This window comes from Mustela nigripes, chromosome 1, assembly GCF_022355385.1.
Source record: "Mustela nigripes isolate SB6536 chromosome 1, MUSNIG.SB6536, whole genome shotgun sequence".
NCBI lineage: Eukaryota > Metazoa > Chordata > Mammalia > Carnivora > Mustelidae > Mustela > Mustela nigripes.
Genome location: NC_081557.1, coordinates 5,738,532 through 5,762,572, shown reverse-complemented (window position 1 = coordinate 5,762,572; position 24,041 = coordinate 5,738,532). Strand labels below are relative to the sequence as shown.

The 24,041-nt window shown below is 49.4% G+C and overlaps 1 protein-coding gene across 2 annotated transcripts; it reads left to right on the top strand.

Annotated features, from left to right (window-relative positions):
- Window positions 1-261: 261 nt before the first annotated feature.
- Window positions 262-21,599, top strand: BBS1 (Bardet-Biedl syndrome 1). 2 transcript variants are annotated; one of them, XM_059400797.1, is made up of 17 exons: window positions 262-335; window positions 678-754; window positions 854-888; window positions 3,826-4,098; window positions 4,209-4,255; window positions 4,397-4,435; window positions 4,553-4,625; window positions 6,894-7,025; window positions 7,865-7,971; window positions 9,282-9,402; window positions 9,555-9,713; window positions 11,056-11,125; window positions 11,513-11,671; window positions 14,118-14,251; window positions 15,285-15,419; window positions 16,105-16,191; window positions 18,578-21,599. In XM_059400797.1, exons 1-17 carry the CDS (start codon window positions 289-291, stop codon window positions 18,644-18,646), a joined length of 1,764 nt encoding a protein of 587 aa, XP_059256780.1. In that variant the 5' UTR covers window positions 262-288; the 3' UTR covers window positions 18,647-21,599. The 2 variants fall into 2 exon arrangements, with proteins under 2 accessions (XP_059256780.1, XP_059256770.1); XM_059400787.1 differs by lacking the exon at window positions 18,578-21,599 and adding an exon at window positions 16,394-16,602.
- Window positions 21,600-24,041: the final 2,442 nt, after the last annotated feature.

Here is a 24,041-nt window from a genome sequence, read left to right as displayed (position 1 = left end):
GAGAGGGTCCTGCCAATAATCCAGAGATCGCAGGGCCCAGCGGTTCCAGCTGGGAAGGAGCAGAGAGAAACCATACGATCTGGGATGAGGGATTGCGCCTCAGCCGGCTCAACCAGCTAAGAGGCCGGCATTCCCCGCCTGCCTGGTGGCCTCTCAGACCTGGGCAGGAAAGCCGAGCGCCCGGAACCTTTGAACGTGCTCCTCCCAGCGCACTTCCCAGAGCCCGGGCGCTTTTGGGCGTTGCGCGGCGGCTGGCCGGAGCCGGTTACCAAGGCGACGCCTGCAAAGATGGCTGCTGCGTCTTCGTCGGATTCCGACAGCGGCCGAGCTGAGAGGTGAAGGCCGGGGTCCTCGAGGCCGCCTTTCCTACAGATGTAAAGAGGGGAGCTTGGACCCCGGGATCTGGGCTCCTTCGCTTCTCGAAAAGCGCTGGCAGCCCTTGAAGGGATCTTAGGGAACCAATAGGGAAACTGAGCCCCGAGGAGTGAATGAATGTGCTTGTGTGAGTGACTCGAGGTCACTCAGTGAGTCTCTGGAGGAGCCTGGACTTGGCCCCAGGCGTCTGTACCCCCATTTCAGAGCCCCCTGCACACCTCACGCTCAGAGACTAGATCCCGCAAAGTGTTTTTTCCCCTCCCTTGGGACTCAGTCGCCACCTCTTTCCCCTCCTGTCGCAGCAACGAGGCAAGTTCGAAATGGCTGGACGCACACTACGACCCCATGGCCAACATCCATACCTTTTCCGCCTGCTTGGGTGAGTCTCTGCGACCAGGAGATGGAGCGGAATAACGGCTCTGTAGCGAAGTCTCAGGGATTGGGAAACTTTGGCTTATGGCCCTTTTGTGTTTTCCAGCGCTGGCAGATTTGCACGGGGATGGGGAGTACAAGGTAAGCACCTGACCCCGGGAAGAAAGAGAAGGGGGGGCGTGGGGGAGCGTGAGAACTGACATTTCCTGATGGCTCCAGAAGAGTTCAGCATAATCTGGAACCCAAGTGTACACTGAAAAAGTACATTTAGTGTGCAGTGTTATTTTTATGTGGATAGTCCAGAGAACCTGTTGATTCCATAGTAGACAGCACAAAGGAAAGCAGAACAAAATGCCGTTGGGGATTCTACTAAGACAAAGCCTCTTAATCTCGTTGACTTGTAATTCTTTGCTGGAAGGGCACATCCCTTGGTTGGGGGTGTGGCATTGGAATCTGGAGAGAAAGGAGAAGAGAGGAAAGTGGGAGTTTTATGTTTATTGAAAGAGCATAGATTTTAGGATTAGCCATGAGCTGATAATTGTTGAAGCTGAAAGCTGGGTATTTGGAGGTTCACTTACATGAGTCTCTCTGCTTTTGTATTTGTCTGAATCCTTCCATAATAAAAAGGTCAAATTTTAAGTTTAATTTAAAACATAAAGATAAGGGCGCCTGGGTGGCTCAGTGGGTTAAGCCTCTGCCTTCAGCTCAGGTCATGATCCCGGGGTCCTGGGATCGAGTCCCGCATGGGGCTCTCTGCTCAGCAGGGAGTCTGCCTCCCCCTCTCTCTCTGCCTGCCTCTCTGCCTACCTGTGATCTCTGTCAAATAAATAAATGAAATCTTTAAATATAAAAAAAAAGATAAATGAAATGTTAATTACTTTAAAAATTAAAGGTACAGGTTTTTTTGTTTTTTTTGGTTTTTTTAAGATTGTGAAATATTTGGGGCATAAAGAAAGGAAGTTAACCTATTTTAGTATCCCTTCCCGGGCTAGACCCTCTTTGAGCATTTTCCCATACATAGATATTATTTGTTCCCAATTTGTTAATGGGAAAATGGATTCAGAGAGGATAAGTAAACTTAGTGAATTTGTAAAAAGTGGCAGACCTGGGCCTGTCACATTCCCGGTCATGTGTTTATTCCACTGTTGCTCAGTGGTGGGCAGTGAACCCACAGTGGGCATGCTGTTTGGGCTGTAAGAAGATAGCTCTGGAATCACATCCTTCATGGCGAATACAGTAGAATTCGGTGGACTTTTGCCTCCAAATTCCAGTCCATAAAGCATTCTGCAATTTGGCAAGCGTCCAGCGAACCCCAATTTTGTGTCACACGTTGTACAGACACTAAACTAAGAAATGAATCAGTACACTGTCAGGAGGAGATATGACACTGGCTTCAGTTTACCCATGATATTGACTGATTGGTCAATATCAAGATAATAATAGTGACTGATTGCTTGGCACTGGGTGTATAGAGAAATCGCAGCCTCAATAACTAGCATGAAACATAAGCTGCTTTTGTGTAATCACTTTTTTAATGGTTAGTTTGTTGATTCCCAGCATCTGCCTTAGTGCCTGGCACACATTAGGTCCTCAGTAAATATTTGTGGAGTAAACAAGTGGATGCTGAGATCAAAAATATGGAAAGGATGGGAGCAGCAGGGAGAGAATGGTGATCTGTGTGGAGGTGACAGGGGGCAGTGATAAGTGAACTGGGTATTGAAGAATGAGTGAAATGGATGAAGAAGGTATGGAGGGAAGGAGGGGAAAGCATTTCAGTCAGAGGAACAGAACAAGTGGAGGCACAGAGGCTTAGAAGTTTGTAGCATATTTGGAAAGAGTAAATTTGGAGTTGGAAAGTGAAACCAATATAAAATAGTAGTTAAGACCACTGGTTGGGACAAACCTAGAGTCTGGTCCCAGCTCTACCACTTACGTGAGTGACTTTTACCTACCATCTCTGAGCCACAGCTTCCCCATCTGCGAAATGGGGCTAATTACAGCATCTGTCTCATAAATCGTTGAAAGGATTAAATGAAAGGATGCATGGGGTTCCTGGCGTGGCTCCTGGCACACTGAGCATTGTCAGAATCGAGCCATTCTGTGGCAGCCCGCATTCTGGCTGGAGCTTAGCATGGATGGCAAGGTGATGGAAAAGCAGCTGGAAACCAGATCGAAGAGGCCTTGAAAGCCTCACTCGAGAGAATGGGCTTGCGTGGCAGCCACAGTGGCTTGGACGGTGGATTAGAAGGTGGAAAAGAGAGGCCGAGGAGCTGGAGTCTCCTGTCTGTCCACACAGCACATCGTACTCTGCGTGCGTGCTTGTGTTTCCTTGGCTCGGTTCCCATCTGGAAACCAGGCCTCAGAGACCCAGATAGGAGTTTCCAGCACCCCACTGACTTCAGCCACCCTCCACTGTCCAGAATAGTGCCTGGCGTGGAGCAGACTCTGAAGAAATGTTTGCTGAATGAATAATGAAAACATTGTCTGCCACCCCCTCCTCACTAGCACTCACCAGACTCCGTAATTCATTACCTCGTTTGATTTTCACTGCAAGCGTCATGAGGTAGATAGTCCCCTCCTGCGGGTGGGAAGACTGAGGCTCAGTGAGTTGAATCAGCTTTCCCAAGGTCACACGTCTTGTAAGCCTTATTACAAAATCTCCTTGCCCCTGACTTGGTGCACTGGTGTGTGAGTGAATGAGTGTGCACCAGTAAAAAGGCTAAGCCCAAAAACATTTTTAAAATCTAATAAATAAATAAAATAAAATAAAATAAAACAAGTCTAGGGCGCCTGGGTGGCTCAGTGGGTTAAGCCGCTGCCTTCAGCTCAGGTCATGATCTCAGGGTTCTGGGATCGAGTCCCGCATCGGGCTCTCTGCTCAGCGGGGAGCCTGCTTCCTCCTCCCTCTCTCTCTCTGCCTGCCTCTCCATCTACTTGTGATTTCTCTCTGTCAAATAAATAAATAAAATCTTTTTAAAAAAAAATAAATAAAAAATAAAACAAGTCTAAGCCTGAGAAGGGAGTCAGTGGAGGGGTCTTTAGATCTTGAGCCTGGAATAAGCCAGCCTCTTTCTACAGCTGGTGGTGGGGGACCTTGGCCCCGGTGGGCAGCACCCCCGCCTGAAGGTGCTCAAGGGACCCGCAGTGCTGACTGAAAGTCCTCTACCTGCACTGCCAGCTGCGGCCGCCACCTTCCTCATGGAGCAACACGAGCCCCGGACACCCGCTCTAGCACTCGCCTCAGGCCCTTGTGTGTATGTATATAAGAATCTTAGGCCCTACTTCAAGTTCAGCCTGCCCCAGCTGCCTCCAAACCCCCTGGAGCAAGATCTTTGGAACCAGGCCAAGGAGGTAAGTGATGTCAGGGGTGGGAAGAGGAAGGCAAAAAGGCAGCCACTGAGTCCTCATTCCCTGCCTGACTCTGGAGCTCACAGGCTTACCTTTCTTCCTTGCTGTCGCAGGACCGGATTGACCCCTTGACCCTGAAGGAGATGCTGGAAGGCATCCGGTGAGAGCCCACTCACCCCTTCATATGCCTCCCACCCCTCCCGCAGCCCCCAGCCCCTCTCCTTCATCCCCGTGCTCTCCGTCTGACCCCCAGGGTCCTGTTCCTCCGCTAAATCGGCCATGGTTGCCCCTCTCCTTTCAGGGAGAAGGCAGAGGTGCCTTTGTCTGTACAGTCCCTCAGGTAAGGGCCCTGTGGGGGGTCAGGGCTCCCGAGGCTCCGGGGGGAGGGGTGGCTAAGGAGTGGCCTGTGGAGGAAAGTAGCCCAGGCCATGCACCTGCCAGTTCTCTTTGCGTACAGGTTTTTACAGCTGGAGCTGAGTGAAATGGAGGCATTCGTGAGCCAGCACAAGTCCAAGTCCATTAAGCGGCAGGTAACGTCCCTTCTCTTTTGAATTCCCTCTAAAAAAATATGGACAGTTTTTAAAAGACAATGTAACATCAGTGGTAGATTCTGCAACCAAACGCGACTCAGATCGCTCTGCAGTTTCCTTTCCGGCCTGTGGCACACGTATACGGTCACAAAGCTGCGGCGCCTCTCCGTGTCCGGTTGACAGTGGCAGCTTTGAATTGATATATAGTTGCATAACTTTACATCACTTCTCTTGTCTTAAGAGTAAAGGTAATATGTTTTCATTAGCGAATAAAGAGAAGTATAAAGGAGAAGTATAAATGACTATAATCTCACCACCCAGAGGTCTTCGTTCTTACTATTTGGGTACATTTTCTTCATAAATATGCTTTATAATTTGCTTCCCTTGAGTACATAACAGTGTATCTTGAGCATTTAAATAGTCTTTAAGAACTCTATTCTTTTTTTTTTTTTTAAAGATTTTATTTATTTTATTTGACAGAGATCACAAGTAGGCAGAGAGGCAGGCAGAGAGAGAGGAGGAAGCAGGCTCCCTGCTGAGCAGAGAGCCCGATGTGGGGCTGTATCCCAGGACGCTGGGATCATGACCTGAGCCGAAGGCAGAGGCTTTAACCCACTGAGCCACCCAGGCGCCCCAAGAACTCTATTCTTAATGGTCCCTTAATTATTTAATTGATTATTAATTATTCCACTCCTAGTTTATGGAACTATTCATGTATACTAGATAAGAAATGTATCCCTTTTATTCACTTCATGTTTTTCTTAGTTATGATTTTAATGGCTTTATTGGTGAACGTGTTCATGAAAGTCTGGTGGTTACTGACCTAGGGGCTGACCCTCAGTCCAGTTCCAGAGCTGCTCTCTGTGGTTTAGAAAGCCTCATGAGAACCCTCCCCTTCTGTAGAAGCCACTCGAACCAAACGCATGGACCAATGCATGCGTTAGTTTTTGGCAAGCCTTAGACCAACGCTGTTCTCTCCTGCCGACCAGCAGCTTGGATCCACAGTTACCAATATCTTTGAGCACTTACAAAATCATGAAATAAATAAATTATTGCTTAAAAGATGCAGTTTGGGGGAGGGAAGAAATCTTTCCAAGATGTATATGTCATGATTATATAATTGGGCGCTGTTACTACCCACATTTCTATAACCTTTCTCTTTCCACCAGGCATTAGAATGATTCCTCTTTTTTAATCTTAAAGATAATCACACAATGAGCAGTTTTATCTTACAAAAGAGGTATTTTGGTCCCGCTAGATTATTTTCATAGGAGAAATTCCTTAAAAAGGGACCATCCTCTTCTCTTTTGTTTTTCTCCAATCACAATCACAAAAGGAACATGTGCACACTGTAGAAATTCTAGAAGGGCACAATGAAGAATTAAACATCACCTGTGATTTCATTGTCCAGAGATAACCAGTTTTTGTATTTATGAGTTTAGCCTTCCGGCATGGTTTTTTATTCAGATATTTTCTAAACTAGGATTATACTGACATAACGCTTTACCTATTTTTCTCTCTTAGTACATTAGAAATGTTCTGGTTGTCATTGGATCTTCCTTTAAAATGTGATTTTTACTTTTATTTTTTACTTATTTTTTATTTTTTATTTTATTTTATTTTTTTTTTAAAGATTTTATTTATTCATTTGACAGAGAGATCACAAGTAGGCAGAGAGGCAGGCAGAGAGAGAGAGGAGGAAGCAGGCTCCCTGCTGAGCAGAGAGCCCGATGCGGGACTCGATCCCAGGACCCTGAGATCATGACCCGAGCCGAAGGCAGCGGCTCAACCCACTGAGCCACCCAGGCGCCCCTTATTTTTTACTTATTTTTTAAAAAGATTTTATTTATTTGTTTGACAGACAGAGATCACAGGTAGGCAGAGAGGCAGGCCGAGAGAGAGGAGGAAGCAGGCTCCCCGAGGAGCAGAGAGCCCGATGTGGGGCTCGATCCCAGGACCCTGGGATCATGACCTGAGCCGAAGGCAGAGGCTTTAACCCACTGAGCCACCCAGGCGCCCCTAAAATGTGATTTTTAAAGTCACTACATGGTTTTTGATCAAATGGAAATTTGTAATTGACTTAAACAAGCCTCTTTTTTAGAAAATTAGATTTGTTGCAATTAACGCTTTTGCGCGTGAAACGTCCATCCCGTCTCTGGTGCTCTTCCTCCTCCTTTGCCTTCTTTCTTCCCTCCTTTGGTATTCTGGGGGTGTCTGTGGGGACGGCGTTTGGGGATCCCCTGGGTGACTCCTGAAGGCCTCCTGCAGACAGTCATCACCACCATGACCACCTTAAAGAAGAACCTGGCCGACGAAGATGCTGTGTCCTGCCTGGTGCTGGGCACCGAGAACAAGGAGCTCCTGGTACTGGACCCGGAGGCCTTCACCATTTTGACCAAGGTCAGTGTGGGGCCTGGCCCTGGGCACAGCTGAGGCCCAGGCTGCGTTCCCTCCCTCTGTTCCCCCACATCTCCTGCCCGTAGTTCTTGGTAATACATGTTGTAGAAAACATAAAATATAGATAAGCATTAAGAAAAAAATACACGTCCAAGAAAATACCACCACCCACAGAATCTACTATTAAAGTATTGGTATGTCTTTCCAGAAATTTCATATTGCGACACAGATATATAACCTATAAATACATTTTTTTACAAAAATGACTTAGTGGTAGAGGATCGTGTAACCTCTTTTCACATAATGGTAGCCCATCAATGTCTGTCCATATGTATATATAAAACCAAACCAGCCATTTTTTAAAGATTTTTAAAAGAATTTATTTATTTATTTGATAGATAGAGGGTGAGCGAGTGAGAGAGAACAAGCTGGAGGAGGGGCAGAGGGAGAGGGAGAAGCAGGCTCCCTGCTGAGCAGGTAGTGACATGGGGCTCCATCCCAGAGTCCTGGGATCATGACTTGAGCCGAAGGCAGACGCTTAATGACTGAGCCACCTGGGCACCCCCTCCTTTTTTTCTAAAGATTTCTGTGCATCCTCATCTAAATATTTCTTTAGGATACATTCCTAGAAGTGGCAGTGTTTCATCAAAGGGAATAGACTTGAAAGCTTTTGCTGCATGTTGCCGAGTTTCCCTCCAGAAAAACTGAATAAGCTTAAACTGACCCACAGTGACTGAGGAGTTTGGGAATTTGGACAAGGAACCCACTCAGAGGAGTTATTTCAAGGTGAGGAAGGACAGGAGCGCCAGGAAAACTGGAATGTTTGAGCCTCTCCTTTGCAGATGAGCCTACCCAGCGTGCCCGTCTTCCTGGAGGTTTCTGGCCAATTCGATGTGGAGTTCCGGCTCGCCGCCGCCTGCCGCAACGGGAACATCTATATCCTGAGAAGGTAGCTGCATCGTGGTCTCTGGGGCCAGGAGGAGCATCTCAGAACCCCGGTGGTTTTAGGGGCTTTGGAGCTGGTATTCGGGAGTGGAAAAGCTCTTTCCACTGCAGCTCCCCAGCTGGGAACTTGACAGAGAAGGCTGAGCTCATGTGCGTAGGGGGCCATCTGGAGGCTTGTGTGATGGGGACTGGCGAAGTGAGAGACTGGGCAGGGCAGCTATAACACATGAGACGTACCGCCAGAGATGGGAAGAAGTAGAAATAGCCTCCTGTTGCCGTCTGGCTTTATAGGTATGGAACGTGTCTTTATGCACTAGGTTGATATTCCTTACAACATTCGTCTTCCAATTCCAGAAATATCTTTGAGCACCCACTCTGTATTAAGCATTATGTAAGGCATCAGGGATGTATTGATGTATTGTTAAACGGTATAAATGGAGTCCCTGCGTGCTTTGGAGGAAAAATACAAGCTCAGGGGGAAGAAATAGCGGGGCCAGGGTGATCGGTGAGCACCCGTCTGCGGAGATAACGTGGAAGGTTAAGAAGGAGCCACGTGTTCGAAAAGTGGGGAAGAAGTGTTGTAGGCAGAGAAAACTTGAGCAAACGCAGGATGGGAAAGATACTGGTGTGCGCTCCTGAAGCTTGACGGGCAAGGAGGTGCGTGGAGACCAGGTCTGACTCGTGCATGGCCCTGCTAGGACATGCTACGGATTTAGAATTTGAAAACTATTATGGGGTTTTAATCAGAAGAATGACGCGAGCCATTTATATTTTTAAGAGATTGCTCTGCTGGCTGGAGAGTAGATTGGAAGGAGGCCAGAGACCAGAGGGAGGCTCTCAGATGGGATATGATCATCAGACTTGGTGATGAAGAAAGGGGAGCCATAGCCTGTGATTGGTTGGCTGGAATTACCCCTTCTTTCTGGATAAGAGAAACTAAGATTCAGAAGCCAGGAAACCGAAAACAGGGCATTTTACACAGAGCAGACTTCGCATGCATTTCTGATGAGTTGGTGAACTGCCTCCTCTAGCACCTCATCTAGCCTAAGGTCCACTCACGGTAAACTGTTCAAGGCCAGGTTCTCACACAGATCACTGCAATGAAGGCAGCAGGGAGACCGGGAAAGAAAACACACTTTATGTGATCCAAGGTCACACAGGAGCTAAGTGGTAAAGGTGGAAATAATACTACAGTCATCTACTTTGGGGCCAAGGTTCCTTCTGGGATAGTTTGTGAGGCTTAGAAAGAGGAGGGCTGCCAGGGAAGGAGGGAAGGTTCCTCTGGGGCTTGGAGAGTGTGTCTTTATCCCGCAGAGACTCCACACGCCCCAAGTACTGCATCGAGCTGAGTGCCCAGCCTGTGGGGCTCGTCCGGGTACACAAGGTCCTGGTGGTGGGCAGCACCCAAGAGAGCCTGCATGGCTTCACCCACAAGGTGTGGCTTTCCCCACCCCGTCCACGTATGTCTCCCTGGTTCCCCTTCGGCAAGCGCTTCCTTCTGGTGTCCCTGTCCCTGCAACTCCAGCCGCCCCTTCTTTCCACGCCGTGCCCTGAACCCTCCCAAGTGAAGAAGCTCTTCCCTCCCAGGGTAAGAAGCTGTGGACAGTGCAGATGCCAGCAGCCATCCTGACCATGAACCTCCTAGAGCAGCGCTCGCGGGGCCTGCAGGCCGTCATGGCTGGGCTGGCCAATGGAGAAGTCCGCATTTACCATGATAAGGCCCTGCTGAATGTCATCCGCACCCCGGTGAGCTGCTCACTGCTCTTGGCCCTGCTTCCCACCTCTGGGGCTTCTTGGCTGCCTCTCCTGATCCTTCTCCACCTGATGACCTTGACTTTTGATGCATTTTTTTTTAAGGATTTTATTTATTTATTGGAGAGAAAAAAAGCATGAGCATGAGCAGAGGCAGGGGTCAGAGGGAGGCAGGCAGAGGGAGAGGGAGAAGCAGATGCCCCGCTGAGCAGGGAGACTGATATGGAGCTCGATCTCAGGACCCCAAGATGATGGCCTGAGCCAAAGGCAGATGCTTAACCAACAGAGCCACCCAGGTGTCCCTTGATGTATTTCAGAAACATTTGTTGAGCATCTCATAAGCATAACTCACTGTATTCTGGGGATAAAATGATGTCTAAATCCTGCCTTCGGGGAATTTATAATCTGAGGTGACAGCCAACCAGAGACACAGCTAATTCAAATATAAGCAAGACTAAAGCCAAGCAGAGGACTGACAGAGCTCAGGGGACCTGGTGACTGGGGTGGTGGGGGAGCATGGGGTGGAACTCGCAAGTCATTTCCCAGAGCGAGTGACAGTTCTGCTGGGCCTCAAAACAGTTTGGCAAGTGGGTACATGGAGGAAGAAACTTCTAGACCAGAAACAGCATGAGCAAAGGCTGAGAGGTATAAGTATTTTTGATCAAGGAATCCAGGTGGTTTGATGAGTTTGGACCAGAGTTTTTCAAACACTGAGTTGTGACTTATTCGACTCATTTAATGGGTCACAACCAGCAGCAGAAGAAAGAAAGCTCAGAGTATATCACATGTGAACTTGCACATAGATATATATAAAGTGTCCTACGTCACAGTGTCAAGTTTGAAAGCAGCTGGTTTGGACCTCAGGCTGTTGGGAGACGGGGGGGGGGGGGGTTGGGGGGGGGGGGGGGGGGGGTGTTAGGGGGAATGGTAGAGGAGAACAGAAAAGGCAGGTTGGAGTCAGATGCGGAAAGCCTTGGATTGTTCTAACGGGAAGCATAAAAGTCACTGGAAGTTTTCTGGCAGAAAATAGACACGATCACATTTTTGAAAGGCAGCAGTGTGAAGGACAGCCTGGGGAGAAACACTAGGCTGGGGGCCTATTAGAAAGCTGACCCCAGAAGCGCAGTGACGTTTATTCTGGAACCGTGGCTGCGGCAGTGAGGTTGAAAGGCAGTGAGAAATACAAGGCTTATTTGGGAGGCCTCATTGCCCCAGGCCTTACCGGACATCTCTTTATTATCTCATATCTGGGGTCTCCCGGCCTTATCACCCCACTCCAGTCTTGCTCTCCTCTCCAAGCTATCTTCCCCCCCAAACGCTGGTGTCTCCATCCTAGGATGCAGTGACCAGCCTTTGCTTCGGCCGCTACGGGCGGGAAGACAACACCCTCATCATGACTACACGGGGTGAGCGGACTCAGGCCGGGCAGGGGTTTTAGAGTTAGGCGCCAAGGTGATGGGCCAGATCCTGGGAAGGAAGAGGTGGCTGTGACGCCCAGCCAGGCCTGCGTTTGGAAGCAAGGCCTGCAGACACAGTGTCTCCAGCAACCCCCAGTCTCCCCAGAGCCTACACAATGCCAGGAACATCGCAGTCCATAAGTAACTGCTGAATGAATGAATGAAAAGACACTGTTAAGACACACTGTATTACTTCTAGAAGCCCAGAATCTCAGCAGGAAAACAGATGTGGACAGAAATGGCTCTATCTGAGGCAGATTGCTTGGGGAGGACAGGCCGGGAAGGTTGGGTAGAACTAGGAAGGATAGACCTGTTCCTGTGTGTCCATGTCCCCAGGCGGTGGCCTGATCATCAAGATCCTGAAGCGTACGGCAGTGTTTGTGGAAGCAGGAGGTGAGGTGGGCCCCCCACCAGCCCAGGCGATGAAACTCAGTGTGCCCCGAAAGACCCGGCTTTATGTGGATCAGACACTGCGAGAGCGGGAGGCTGGCACCGGTGAGACTCAGACTAGGTCTTTTCTCATCCTTCTTCGTGGCTCTGAAGCAGCAAGAAACAGTGAACCCACCTGGGTGCCCTAAGCCCTGGGAGACGTGGGCAGCCAGGCAGGTCTCTGGAAGCACAGAGAGAGCCTAGGAGGTGCAGCCTGTCTGCAGTACCTCCCTCCAGGTGGACGATGTCGGGGGTGAAGGCTTGCGCCTTATCAATGCGGAGGAGAAAACAGTTGCTTCCAGATGCAGGAATTCTTACGAGAGAGGTAGAACTGGACCAGGGTTCTTCCTTTTCCTATTCAGTTTTTCCCTGCTCTAGCATCATTCTTCCATTCATCCAATACCTGGGATTATGCCCGGCGTCTGCCAGTGCCTTGAAATAGGCTAGGCCCGACCCGAGGAGCTCTGTCCGCCTTGCTAATTTCATGCTGCATGGGAGGTATAGGAGAGGTCTCTGGTGGGGCTCACAGGAGTGAGGGAGTTGGCCTGGGAGCCTGGGAGAGGCTTCAGAGAGAGCTGACGTTGGACTTCACCCTGAAATGATTACAAGTCCACCCACCAGAAAGGGGTGGGTAAGGGCGATTCAGGCACAGGACGCTACCTGGATCCAAGGAGTGTCTGCATGTAGTCCCAGGCGCCGTGCAGGAAGGCGGACCCAAGCAGAAGGTGACCAGAGCAGAGGCTGGCAAGGCAGGTCAGAGCAGACTCCGAGGGGCCTGGAGTGCAGAGCTAAGATATTTGGACGATTCTAGGTAGTGGGGGCGGGGAAGGATGTCAAACAGAAAAATACAGTAACTCAGCCAGCTCTGTCTCATAAAGGGACCTTGCTTATACTTTTAAGGGAGAAATTAGAGGATAAAAGAGCTAGCAGGCTATTACAGCCTAGAGAATCCAAGAGAAGCAGTTGAAACATTTGAGAAATAATTAGGAAGTTCTGTAAGGTAACCAAGTGTAAAATATACCAAAAAATCAGTAATTTGGTCTATACCAACAGTAACCATTCAGAAAATATAATGCAGAGTTTCCATTCACAATAGCAACAAAACCCATAGAAATAAACTTAACAAGAAAATGGCAGTCTAAGAAAGAAAGTTACAAAACTCTCCAGGACATAAAAGACTACCGGAATATTTCAATGATGAGACTTCGCAAGGCTCAGGGTAGCAGGACCTGATGCCTAAAGCTGTTGATTAATAGCTTCTAAAATTAATCTAGGAACATAGCGATGTTACAGGGCAAATCCCAATAGGGTTTACTCTGAGGACTTGACCAGTTAATTTTTTTTTTAATTTTATTTTTATTATTTATTTGACAGAAAGAGATCACAAGTAGGCAGAGAGGCAGGCAGAGAGAGAGACAGGGAAGTAGGCTCCCTGCCGAGCAGAGAGGCCGATGCGGGGCTCGATCCTATGATCATGACCTGAGCTGAAGGCTGAGGCTTAACCTCTGAGCCACCCAGGCACCCCTGACCAGTTGATTTTAAGAGTAAATCTAAGAATTGGCAGGGGGAGGGGGGAGTTAAAGAATGAGGGGACCTGGCCGTCAGGAGAATGATCTGTGAGGCTGTAGGAATCGGCAGTGGTGGGACTACGGGAACTGTCGCCGATCCGGGCCACATCTAGAAAGTCCAAAAACGGACCCTCCTCCAAGTGGAAGGTCCATATATGTTAAAGGTGTTGTTTTAGAGTAGTGGGGAGAGGAGAGACTGTCCAAAAAGTATGATTAGGACAATTTGGTTCTAGAAAAACCAAACAGAACTCTACTTCAAACCAAACACATTGATTCTGGGTAGACTAAAATAAATTATAAAAGCACCAGAGGAGAAAGGAAAGATTAATGGTGGGCTACCGTAAAGACAGAGAACTTCTGAGCGGCAGAAGGCCCTGCACACAAGGAAAGGAGCAGAATCAGCCTGGGAAACGAGCATGCGAAGTCTGGAAGATTCCCAGCGGGAAGAGAGGGAGCGCGGACTCCGGGGCCGGCTTTGAGGGAGAGGCCTCCAGCCTTGGCGAATGACGAGCCTCGAGGGCAGGACCTGGGTGACTTGGTGGGTGGGGGGAGACGAGGTGGGTTTGCACGGTGCTGAGGGTGAGGTGTCGGTGGGACGTCAGGGTTGCTCAGAGGAGGCGGATGGAGGGCGAGACTCGAGAGGACACCAGCCCTTCGGGCAGAATCGCAGGCGCGGTCGGGGAGACCGGGATTGTGCGTGAGGGCAGCGCGGTGGTCGGAAGTCAGGAAGGAGGGAGCCGCGTGTGGCCCACAGCGCCCTGTGTCACCGGGAGGCCAGGCCATGTCATCTCTGTCCTCCCTTTCCCCACGTTCCCTGGCGCGCAGAGGCGGCCTTCCCCTCGCGTGTCTGAGCGGCCGCCCACGCGGGAGACCCCTCTTCCCCACCCCTGCCCCCTCCTACCCTCCTGACCTCTGGCACCAGCCCTTTGTGTCCCTGTCCTCAGCCATGCACCGAGCCTTCCAGACCGACCTCTACCTGCTGCGCCTCCGGGCCGCCCGTGCCTACGTGCAGGCCCTCGAGTCCAGCCTGAACCCCGTGTCCGTGACAGCCCGGGAGCCCCTCAAGCTGCACGCTGTGGTGAGTGAACACCCCGGTGGAGGGGGGGGTCAGGCCACCTCAGGGCTGGAGGGACAGAGGTCAAGGGTGAGTAGGAACCCCTCAGCCCCAGAGCCAATTCAGAGCCCACGAGGCCTTGTGCCTGTGTCTCAGCCCCGAAGGCCCAGAGACCAAGTCTCGATCTTCCTTCAAGCGGGCGCCCTCTCTCCTCTCTGCTGTGCTGCCTCTTCCTCAGTGGCTGCAGAGTGGGCCAGACTCCCCAGTTCCTTTGGCCCATGCTGTGCCTCACACAAGGCCCTAGATTTGGGCCAGGCTTCGCAAGTAGTGGCTTGCGAAGGGACATTAATGGCTACTAAGGGACATTTCTTCCCGGCACTGGAGGAACTCTCGCAGCCAGGCAACGAGGAACAAAGCAGTTTATTCGAGTACTCGCGGGCAGCCTGAGGTGTCGGGACTGACTGGTGCTGGAAGGGGAAGTCCTGAGACTGGCCCAGGCACAGGAGGAGGAGCCCTGCACTCCGACACAAGTGACCGCGAGGTCATCTGGGCTCTGGCCAGGGCTCAGTGGGTCCCGGAGGTGTGCTGCCTGACCCAACCGGGTTTCCGATTTCTCTCTCCCTAAAGGAAGTTGGGGGGAGGGGGAAACAGGCTGCAGAGCAACTGAGGCTAAGAGGGAGGAAAAAGAAGTCATTGTGGCCACCATAGGACGAGAGCAGGCAGTGGGGACAGCCTGGGAAGATGGGCAGGGGCGGTGGTGAGGCCACAGGTGGGAGCTGGGGCTTCCGTCCCCAGGCCAGCTCTGCCTCTGACAACTGAGTGGCCTGCACCAAGCCCTTTCCCCTCTCCGGGCCTTTGCTGGTCCCCGTACAAAGAGGAGCCGGCCTCCTGGGCTTCCGAGGGGCCCTGGATGAAGGGCAGGACCGTGCGTCAGAGCAGGTGGGAAAAGGTGACTCGAGGACACTGGTGAGAAAGCTGGAGCGCAGGGCACGGGGGATCCAGCGCCCAGGGCTGCCGGTTCTAAGGGTTTTCTCCACCCACTCCACCTTCTCCACAGGTTCAGGGCCTGGGCCCCACCTTTAAGCTCACGCTTCACCTGCAGAACACGTCAGCAGCCCGGCCCATCCTGGGGCTGCTGGTCTGCTTCCTGTACAACGAGGTGCTCTATGCTCTGCCCCGGGCCTTCTTCAAGGTACCGGGCCTCACTGAGACACGGAGTGAGAAAGACCGGGCTGGGGCCTGGGGAGGTGCCCGCAGACCCAAACAGATCGGTGGTGAGGGAGCTGCCCGGGCGCTGCAGCCGCAGACCAGGCTGGGGCAAGGCAGAGGCCTCTGGGGGGGGATGCCCAAGACATGCCCTGCAGCTTTTCTTCCCACCTGAGAGAGGTTTCGGGGAGCCACACAGAAGGTTCTGAGAGAACCGCTAGACTCGGGCTCCCAGCTGTGCCTCTCTCGGAAATCTGTTAGTGCTGGGATCCCCGAGCCCGTCCTGCCCTGCAGCCACACCTGCAGTGGGAATGGGAGCTTCTTTCTGCCCCAAGGAGACCTTTTTCCACAGTGAGGGGCCTGCTTTCCCGGCGGGTCCAGATTGGACCCTAAGTTGGGAGGACCAGAACCCAAGAAAGACTTTGGGACTTGGTTGAGAGTCAAGAGGTCTGGGTTTAATCCTGGACATCCATGTGGCCCTGGAGCATCTCCTCCCCTCCCTGAACCCCATGCCCCGTGAATGGGGCTTGCCCTGCCCTGCCCGTGCTGCCCCCCAGATTCAGGCTACAGCGAACGCAGCTTCTGTAGCAGGCGTGAGAGCGCCCTGGAATCTGGCAAACACTGTCCACGCACGAGGGCTGATCTCCTTCCCTCTGTGTCGCCAAACTCAGGTCCCCTTGCTGGTGCCAGGACTCAGCTACCCGCTGGAGACCTTTGTGGAGAGTCTCAGTGACAAGGGCATCTCAGACATCATCAAGGTAAGTGGCCAGTGAGACCGAGGTGGACAAGGCCCCCGGGTGGCGGCCGGGTCAGGGTGGCTATCTGCAGTCTCCCAGTCCCCTTCGACAGCGCCCTGGTCGCCTGTGACGGGGGCCAATGCAGACCAGGCCAGGCTTGGGTTTGCAGGGAGCCGGGAGGACAAGGCGCCTGCCCCTCCTGCCACGGGCACTTGCTCTGTAGGTGCTGGTGCTTCGAGAAGGCCAGAGCGCACCGCTGCTGAGTGCCCATATCAACATGCCCGTGAGCGAGGGACTGGCAGCCGCCTGACCCCTGGACTGGTGCTGAGAGAGCCCTGCGGAATCAGGACCAGGAAGTACAGCTCCTTGCACCGAGCTGGGCGGAGCGAGTGGCCCCAGGCCCATTCCCCAGTGTTGGGGCTACAGTTTCCTTCTCCCATGTGTCTCGTTTCTCCCCACCCTGGCTGCTGGGTGACCTGTAGAAGCAGGCCGGTGAGTCCCCAGGAGGCTCAGCTCCTTCCCCTCAGGAAATCCCAGGCACTTGCCCCCTGGACGCCTGCTGCTCCTCCATCTCCCCGCTTTGCTCCAGAATCACACCCGGGGCTGAAGGAAGATCTCGGAAGTGGTAAAGGCGAGAGGAGGGGCATAGGCCCAGCCTTCTCCTTTGCTGCTTTCCTTAGACACATTGACTCGTGTGTGGCTGCAGGTCGAGGCCAGAATTGGCTACGGCCTGACCTGGGATAATCAGAAGCTTTTTCTTGAGCAAGACTGAGCCCCCTGTTGCTGCCTGGGGTTCTAGAGGCTTGACTGACACCTAGCTCAGATTACAGGCAAATCACGTGCTCTGATCTCTCCTTGTGAGCTGAACAAGGGCCCTCCTCTTTCTGTTCAGGGGGCCCAGGGAGTGGCTGGCTCCCCGCAGGGGGCTTTCCAGAAATTTGGGCTCAACGAAGGTCTCAGGCCTGTGATGCTTCATGACAATACCCACGGGAGGAACTGGGGCAGGAGGGCATAGAGGGCCCGTGCAGAGAGCTAGCGACCCCCGCCGTCCCCACCAGGCTTCTGGAGCCCACACAGCTGCTATCCTGATTCAGATGTTTGTGCCCAGAAAGGGCATCCCAGGAGAAGAAGGCTCAGTTAGAGCAGAGGTGGGGCTAGGGTGCACGGGTGTTTCTGGGGTCCTGGGGAGGTGCATGGGAGGCAGAAGCCCAGAAGAGCACGGGAGGCTCTTCTGTGCCCTGGAGCCCAGATCAGTCATGTAGGTGGGAAGTTCACTGGGCAGTGCGGTAGGGTGAGAGAATGAGCCAGGGAGGCATGGACCGGAGGCGCGGAGTGCGGCTTAACCTTGAAGAAAGGCACATGTTTAGACCACAAGGACCAGAGACGCATAGTCCTGGCCCTTGGGGCCTCCTGGAGCCCTGGCCGGTCTGCCTGGCCCACCTCTCAGCCCTCTGCAAGGCTGGTGCTACAGGGCCACCCCGAGCCACTTGTGGGCCAGGACCCTGCCCCTTGAGGACCTGGATCTTCCTCTCTCTGACCAGGAGCAGCCTCGCATGTGGTAGACATCTCAGGTGTGTGGGAAGGAACCGATCCCTTCCGGGGTGCTTTCCCCACATGTAGAAGGAGGCAGTTAGAGCAGATTTAGCTCTGGCATCCTGGGAGTTGGGCAGCCCCTCCAGAGGAAATAAGTCAATTGCAGAAAGGAGATATTTTACAGGATAACTGTAGAGCTCTGGCCCTTGATACCAAGGGCCCCAACCTAACTGCTGTGCCCAGGCAGTGGCCTCTGTGTCCAGGACACCAGTGAGAGATTGGCGTCCACAGCTCACAGCCCACCCCTAACCCTTCCAAGGAATGCATTCTGGGGCCAGGTTAAGAGAAGCAAGTTGGTTGGGGGGGCAGTGCGTGGGTGGCTCAGTCGGTTGAGCATCTTACTCTTGATCTCAGGGTGGGGAGTTCAGTCCCCGCATTGGGATCCGTGCTGGGTGTGAAGCCTACTTGAAAAAGGGAAAGCATGAGGTCTGGACCAAAGAGAGAGCCCATCCCCCTCCTCTGTGCACAGTCCGGCCGCCCGCAGACATAGATCAGTTGGATTGGAACGGTGAGGGCTCTCTAGATGGAGCCAAGGGCTGGAGCAAGCAGGCGGTTTACCCGGAAATGGAGAGAGAAACGGAGTGTCACGGTCAGTTGGAGGGATTTCAGCTTAACCTGAAGAACTTCCTGAGGGAGCTTAGCAGAGTTGGAAAGACCTGCCCTAGAAGGAAATGAGCCCCTCGTCTCTGGGCCGGGGCTAGCTCTTCGCAGGGTTTGTGAGCCGGGCCACGTGACCGTAGACTCTCTTCTACCCCAATCAAGGGATGACTGTGTGAACTTGGAACAGAAAGTCTGATCTGGATTCTGTTCGTAGCTCTTTCATGATGAGGAAAGTGGAGAAACTTCCAAAGCCCAGCGCCTCTTGAGAGTCTGTGTGATGTGATACGACGTACCCGTGCGAACTGTGTCCCTGTGGACGGGTGGAGCAGCAGGAAACCAGGGCGGTGGTGCCACCCAGGGCCCTCACTAGTCAGAGCTTCTGGAGGCTGTCGACATTGGGGATGAGGGGGGTTGGTATCTTTGTAAAAAGTATTTTTCTAAAAAATAGAACTATGGAGTTAGTTTACAAGAAAATAGCCTCTGCCCATTACCCACGACTGCTCCCTTGCTACAGTCATTTTCAGTTCTCTTAGCTTTTTTTTTTTTTTTTTTTTTTCAGTAATTTCTCTGAGTTCAACGTGAGGCTTGAATTCACGACTCCAAGATCGAGTCATGTGCTCCACTGACTGAGCCAGCCAGGCACCCCATTAGCTATTTATTTTAAAAAATATGCTTCAGTGGGGCGCCTGGGTGGCTCAGTGGGTTAAAGCCTCTGCCTTCGGCTCAGGTCATGATCCCAGAGTCCTGGGATCGAGCCCCCCATCGGGCTCTCTGCTCAGCAGGGAGCCTGCTTCCCCCTCTCTCTGTCTCTGCTGCCTCTCTGCCCACTTGTGATCTCTGTCAAATAAATAAATAAAATCTTCTAAAAATATGCTTCAGGGCACCTGGGTGGCACAGTTGGTTAAGCATCCAGCTCTTGATTTTTGACTCAGGCCACGATCTTAGGGTCGGACAGCGAGCCCTGCCTGTGTCGCACTCCACACTGAGCAAGGAGTCTGCTTAGGATTCTTTCTCTCCCAGGCGCCTGGGTGGATCAGTCGGTTAAGCATCTGCCTTCAGCTTGGGTCATGATTCCAGAGTCCTGGGATCAAGCCCCACATTGGGCTGCCTGCTCAGCAGGGAGTCTGCTTCTCCCTCTCCCTTTGTTCCTCCCCCTGCTTGAGCTCTTTCACTCTCTCTCTCTAGTAAAATCCTTAAAAAAAAAAAAAAGAAAAAGAAAAAGCTCTCTCTCTCCCTCTATTCCTACTCTGCCCCCTGCTCTTATTCTAAGAAAAAAATGAAAAAATACATATATATATATTTGCGTATACTACTCTTGCTTGATTTCTCATTCTAGACACTGTTGGCTCTCTTGTAACAGATGAGCCTTCAGCTCCCTGGTGACAGGACCTTGCTCCCTTCCTGCCCCAATTTTTAGGTAAATTAATACGCACTGTTTCAATTGCTATTTATATTACTATGTGAAAGTTATTCACTGCAGAGTCAAAAATTGGGAGACAATTAGATTACTTTTGAATTTTTCATGGAGTTAACAATAGCCTTTTTTTTTCTTTCCTTTGCTTCGTTTTCTGTATATACCAATTGTTCATTCTTCCCGCATCCAGTCTCACAGTTCTTTCTTTCTGGACACTTTCCTTCATCCTCTGCCTCAGTAAGAACTGTTTGCTCCCGAAAACTGCGGCAGAGCATTTCTGACGAGATCCTCTGGTTCCCGGGCCCCGTGTCTTCATCTTTCATAGTTCTTTTATCCCTCGTTTGGTGAAGCATATCCACAAGTACCTTCTCTAAAAAGTCACTAGACTTAAAGTTTTTAAACATAGTCTAAAAAATCTTTATTCCATTCATCCACCTGTGATAGCAGGTCATAAAATTAGAAGTTGAAAATAATTTCACACAAAATCATTTTTGGGACACCTGGGTGGCTCAGTGGGTTAAAGCCTCTGCCTTCGGCTCAGGTCATGATCCCAGGGTCCTGGGATCAAGCCCCGCATCAGGCTCTCTGCTCAGCAGGGAGCCTGCCTCCCCCACCCTCTCTGTCTGCATCTCTGCCTACTTGTGATCTCTGTCTGTCAAATAAATAAATAAATAAAAATCTTTTTTAAAAAAATCATTTTTAAGGCAGTTATTCCCTTGTGTTCAGATTCCTGGTAATGCTGTTGAGAAGTTCCATACCATTTTTGCTCCCGACCTTTTCTTTCTCTGAGGTTCTGAAATGTCAGGATGTGCCTTACTGTGTGTCATTATTTGTTGTGCTGTGGGGTAGAGATGTTTATCCTTCATTTCTACACACTTGTTTTCTTTATTTCTTCCCATTGTCTCTGTTCACTCTGGAATTCTCATTAAACCCAGCACCTGATAAATGGTTAATTCCAGAGAGAACAGGATTGATTGTCTATTTTAATTCTCTCTGTTCTTACAGTGTCTGTATGAGGGATTTTTATCTTTCTGCTCTTCTCTGGAACTGTTTTTAAAATTCCATTATTTTAATTCTCAACTCTTTCTGTTCTTTGTTCAATCTTTATCTATAGTATCTCTTCAAAGACATAGTTGAGCCCAGCAAACCATCAGTCAACAACTGACTTCTAGGGAGTTACTTCAATCATAACAGAATACACATTTTTTTTCTCAAGCTCACATGGAACAATAACCAGAACCGACCACATTCTGGTCCATAAAATATGCCTTAACCAATTTAAAATAATCAAAAGAATACATTGCTCTCTGGTCAAGATGTAATTAAACCGGAAATCACTAACAGAAGGATAGCTGGAAAATCCCCAAATACTTGGAAATGAAACAACAAACTTCTACATAACACATGAGTCAAAGAAGAAATCTCAAGAAAATTTTTAAAAATCTTTTGAACTGAATGAAAATGAAAACATAACTTACCAAATTTGTGGGATGCAGCAAAAGCAGTGCTTAAAGGGAAATGTACAGCACTGAACACATGTTTTAAAAAAGAAGAAAGATCTAAGATCAATAACTTAACTTTCTTAGGAAATAAGAGCAAAATAAATCCAAAGTAAGCAGGAGTAAAGAAAAGAAAAAAGAATTAGAGCAGAAATCAATAAAATTGAAAACAGGAAATTAGTAGACAAAATCAACAAAACTAAAAGCTGGTTCTTGGAAATCTCATCAAAACCAGCAGGGCAACTGCTTATCTCCAGTCTAATGTGAGGTAGAAGCAGGAGGAAAACCTCTCCTGAGAATTTTTGCCCATAAGCCCGCCTGACTAGGTTTACAACCTAAACTGACAATACCTGGGTGGTCCGAAAGACCCACAGCTGAAAAGTTAGTATAAAGTGGTGCAGGGGCACCTTGGTGGCTCAGTTGTTAAACGTCTGCCTTCGGCTCAGGTCGTGATCCTGAGGTCCTGGATTGAGCCCCGCATTGGGCTCCCTGCTCAGCGTGAAGCCTGCTTCTCCCTCTCCCACTCCCCCTGCTTATATTTTCTCTCTTGCTGTCTCTCTCCCAAGTAAATAAAATCTTTTTTAAAAATAAAGTGGTGCAGGATTTGTCATCTGGTGACTGAGAAACACATTTTCCTCTCTGGAGGAATTTACTATTGACCCATTCTCAAAAACAATCCCTCTTGATAAAATGCCAAGAAATATGAACTCCTAGTCAAACCCACAAATTGCAAGAAAATAAGACATTGTGAAGAGGAGCAACCGTAAACAATAGCCCGTGTACTCGGGCCTCAGAGGCTTAAAATATTGGAATTACCAAACAATGTAAAATGTGTGTCTTCAATATATTTAAAGAAAAAAAAAACCTAAAATATAAGTAGAGAGCAAGAGAAGATATAAAATGAACAAGGAAATCTGAAAAAGAAGTAAACGAAACTAGAAATGAGAATAAAATATTTGATGTGTAAAACTCATGGAGGAATGGGCACAACCATTAAAAAAAGAAAGTCAATAGATGGGTTTCACAGCTGAACAAAGACCTAACTGGAAGGTAGATCTGTAGAAATTATCCAGAATTCCAAATATAGAAAATATGAGGATGGAGTAGAAAGGTCTCATCAGAGCTTCAGTCGGGACAGAGAAAATATGTGAAGGTGTGACTAAGAATCTTCTAGAACTGATGAAAGACATCAATTCACAGAATTAGGAAACCCAAGGAATTTAATGAGGGTAAATACAGAGAAAACCAAACTCACGCAGTGAGTTTACTTAACAGTAAACTGCAGAATACTGAAGACAAAAAATCCTAAAAGCATTGGAGACAAAAGTATCTTCAAAGGAAAAACAAAAAATGACAGTTGATGTAACAGCAACAATGGAAACCAAAAGACAGAACAGTATTTTTAACATATTGAGAGGAAATAACTATTAACCTAGAATTCTGCACCCAGCAAAAAGGAACTTTTTTTGTTTTAAGATTTTGTCAGAAAGCACAGCAGAGGGAGAAGCAGGCTCCCTGCTGAGAAAGGAGCACGATGCAGGACTCCATCCCATAGAACTTTTTTTTTTTTTTTTTAAGATTTTATTTATTTGAGAGTGTGTGAGGAAGCAAAGGTGGATATGGGTCAGAGCCAGAAGCAGACTCCCTCTGAGCAGGGAGGCTGATTCAGGATTTGATCCTGGGACTCCAGGATCATGACCTGAGCCAAAGGCAGTGGTTTAACCGAGCCACCCAGGCACCCTGGAACTTTAAATAAAAAGGGTAAAAAACTAAGAACTACAAAAGGTGAGACAAATAGAAAGCACAAACTCAAGTGGTAGAAATAATGTACCCAAGTACATTAATTGCAATAAATTTAAGTGACCAAATGTTTTAACTGGAAGAAAGTCTTGTCTAGATTTTTAAAAATCCATCTGTGGGGCGCCTGGGTGGCTCAGTCAGTTAAGCGTCTGCCTTTGGCTCAGGTCATGATCTCAGCGTCCTGGGATCGAGTCCCGCATCAGGCTCCCTGCTCGGAGGGAAGCCTGGTTCTCTCTCTCCCTCTGCCCCTCTGTCCCCACACTCATGCTCTCTCTCTCTCTCTCAAAATAATAATAAATCTAACCCAAAAAAGGCATGATCTTTATGAGAAAAAGTATATAATTTTATTGAAAACATTTAATGGACATACCATGTTCATGAACTGAAAAATGCAATTTCAATTTCATATGGATGTTGATCTTTCCCAAACTGATCTATAGATTCAGTTGGGTTTCATTCACAATCTCAAAGGGATTTTTTATTGCTGGAACTTGACAAGTGCATTCCAAAATTTATATGGAAGAGCAAGGACCAAGACTTAAGGAGTCATACAATAGAGGTGGACAAAGTAGAAAAATTAATTGTGGTATAGTCAGTGGCTCACTATACACCAAGGAGAAGGAATGCCCTACAGCTGTACACGTTCATCTGAATAAATCTCAGAAACATAATATTGAGTGAAAAGGCAAGTCACAGAAGAATAAACACGGTATGGTTCCATTTACATGAAATTCAAATACATGCAAAACCAATACAAACCTAGGTAATACAACTACAAGGCAAAGCAAGGGAATGCTTCAGACAGCGCAGTGTTTTCTCCACCCGGGAAGGGCACAGCAGGGGCTTCCAGAGGGGCTTCAAAGGGTCTCTATTTCTTAAATGGGGGGAGGGAGGGAGTTTATTTTATAAATATTTTCTTGCATCTCCTTACTACTTAATAAAAACAATAGAAAGCAGAGGAAGAA

Excerpts from the sequence above, each read along its gene's own strand:
- BBS1 (XM_059400787.1), top strand. The coding sequence starts at position 289 with ATGGCTGCTGCGTCTTCGTCGGATTCCGACAGCGGCCGAGCTGAGAG. Across the intron at positions 336-677 it reads GACAGCGGCCGAGCTGAGAG|CAACGAGGCAAGTTCGAAAT; the intron begins GTGAAGGCCGGG and ends CTCCTGTCGCAG. Across the intron at positions 4,256-4,396 it reads GAGATGCTGGAAGGCATCCG|GGAGAAGGCAGAGGTGCCTT; the intron begins GTGAGAGCCCAC and ends CTCTCCTTTCAG.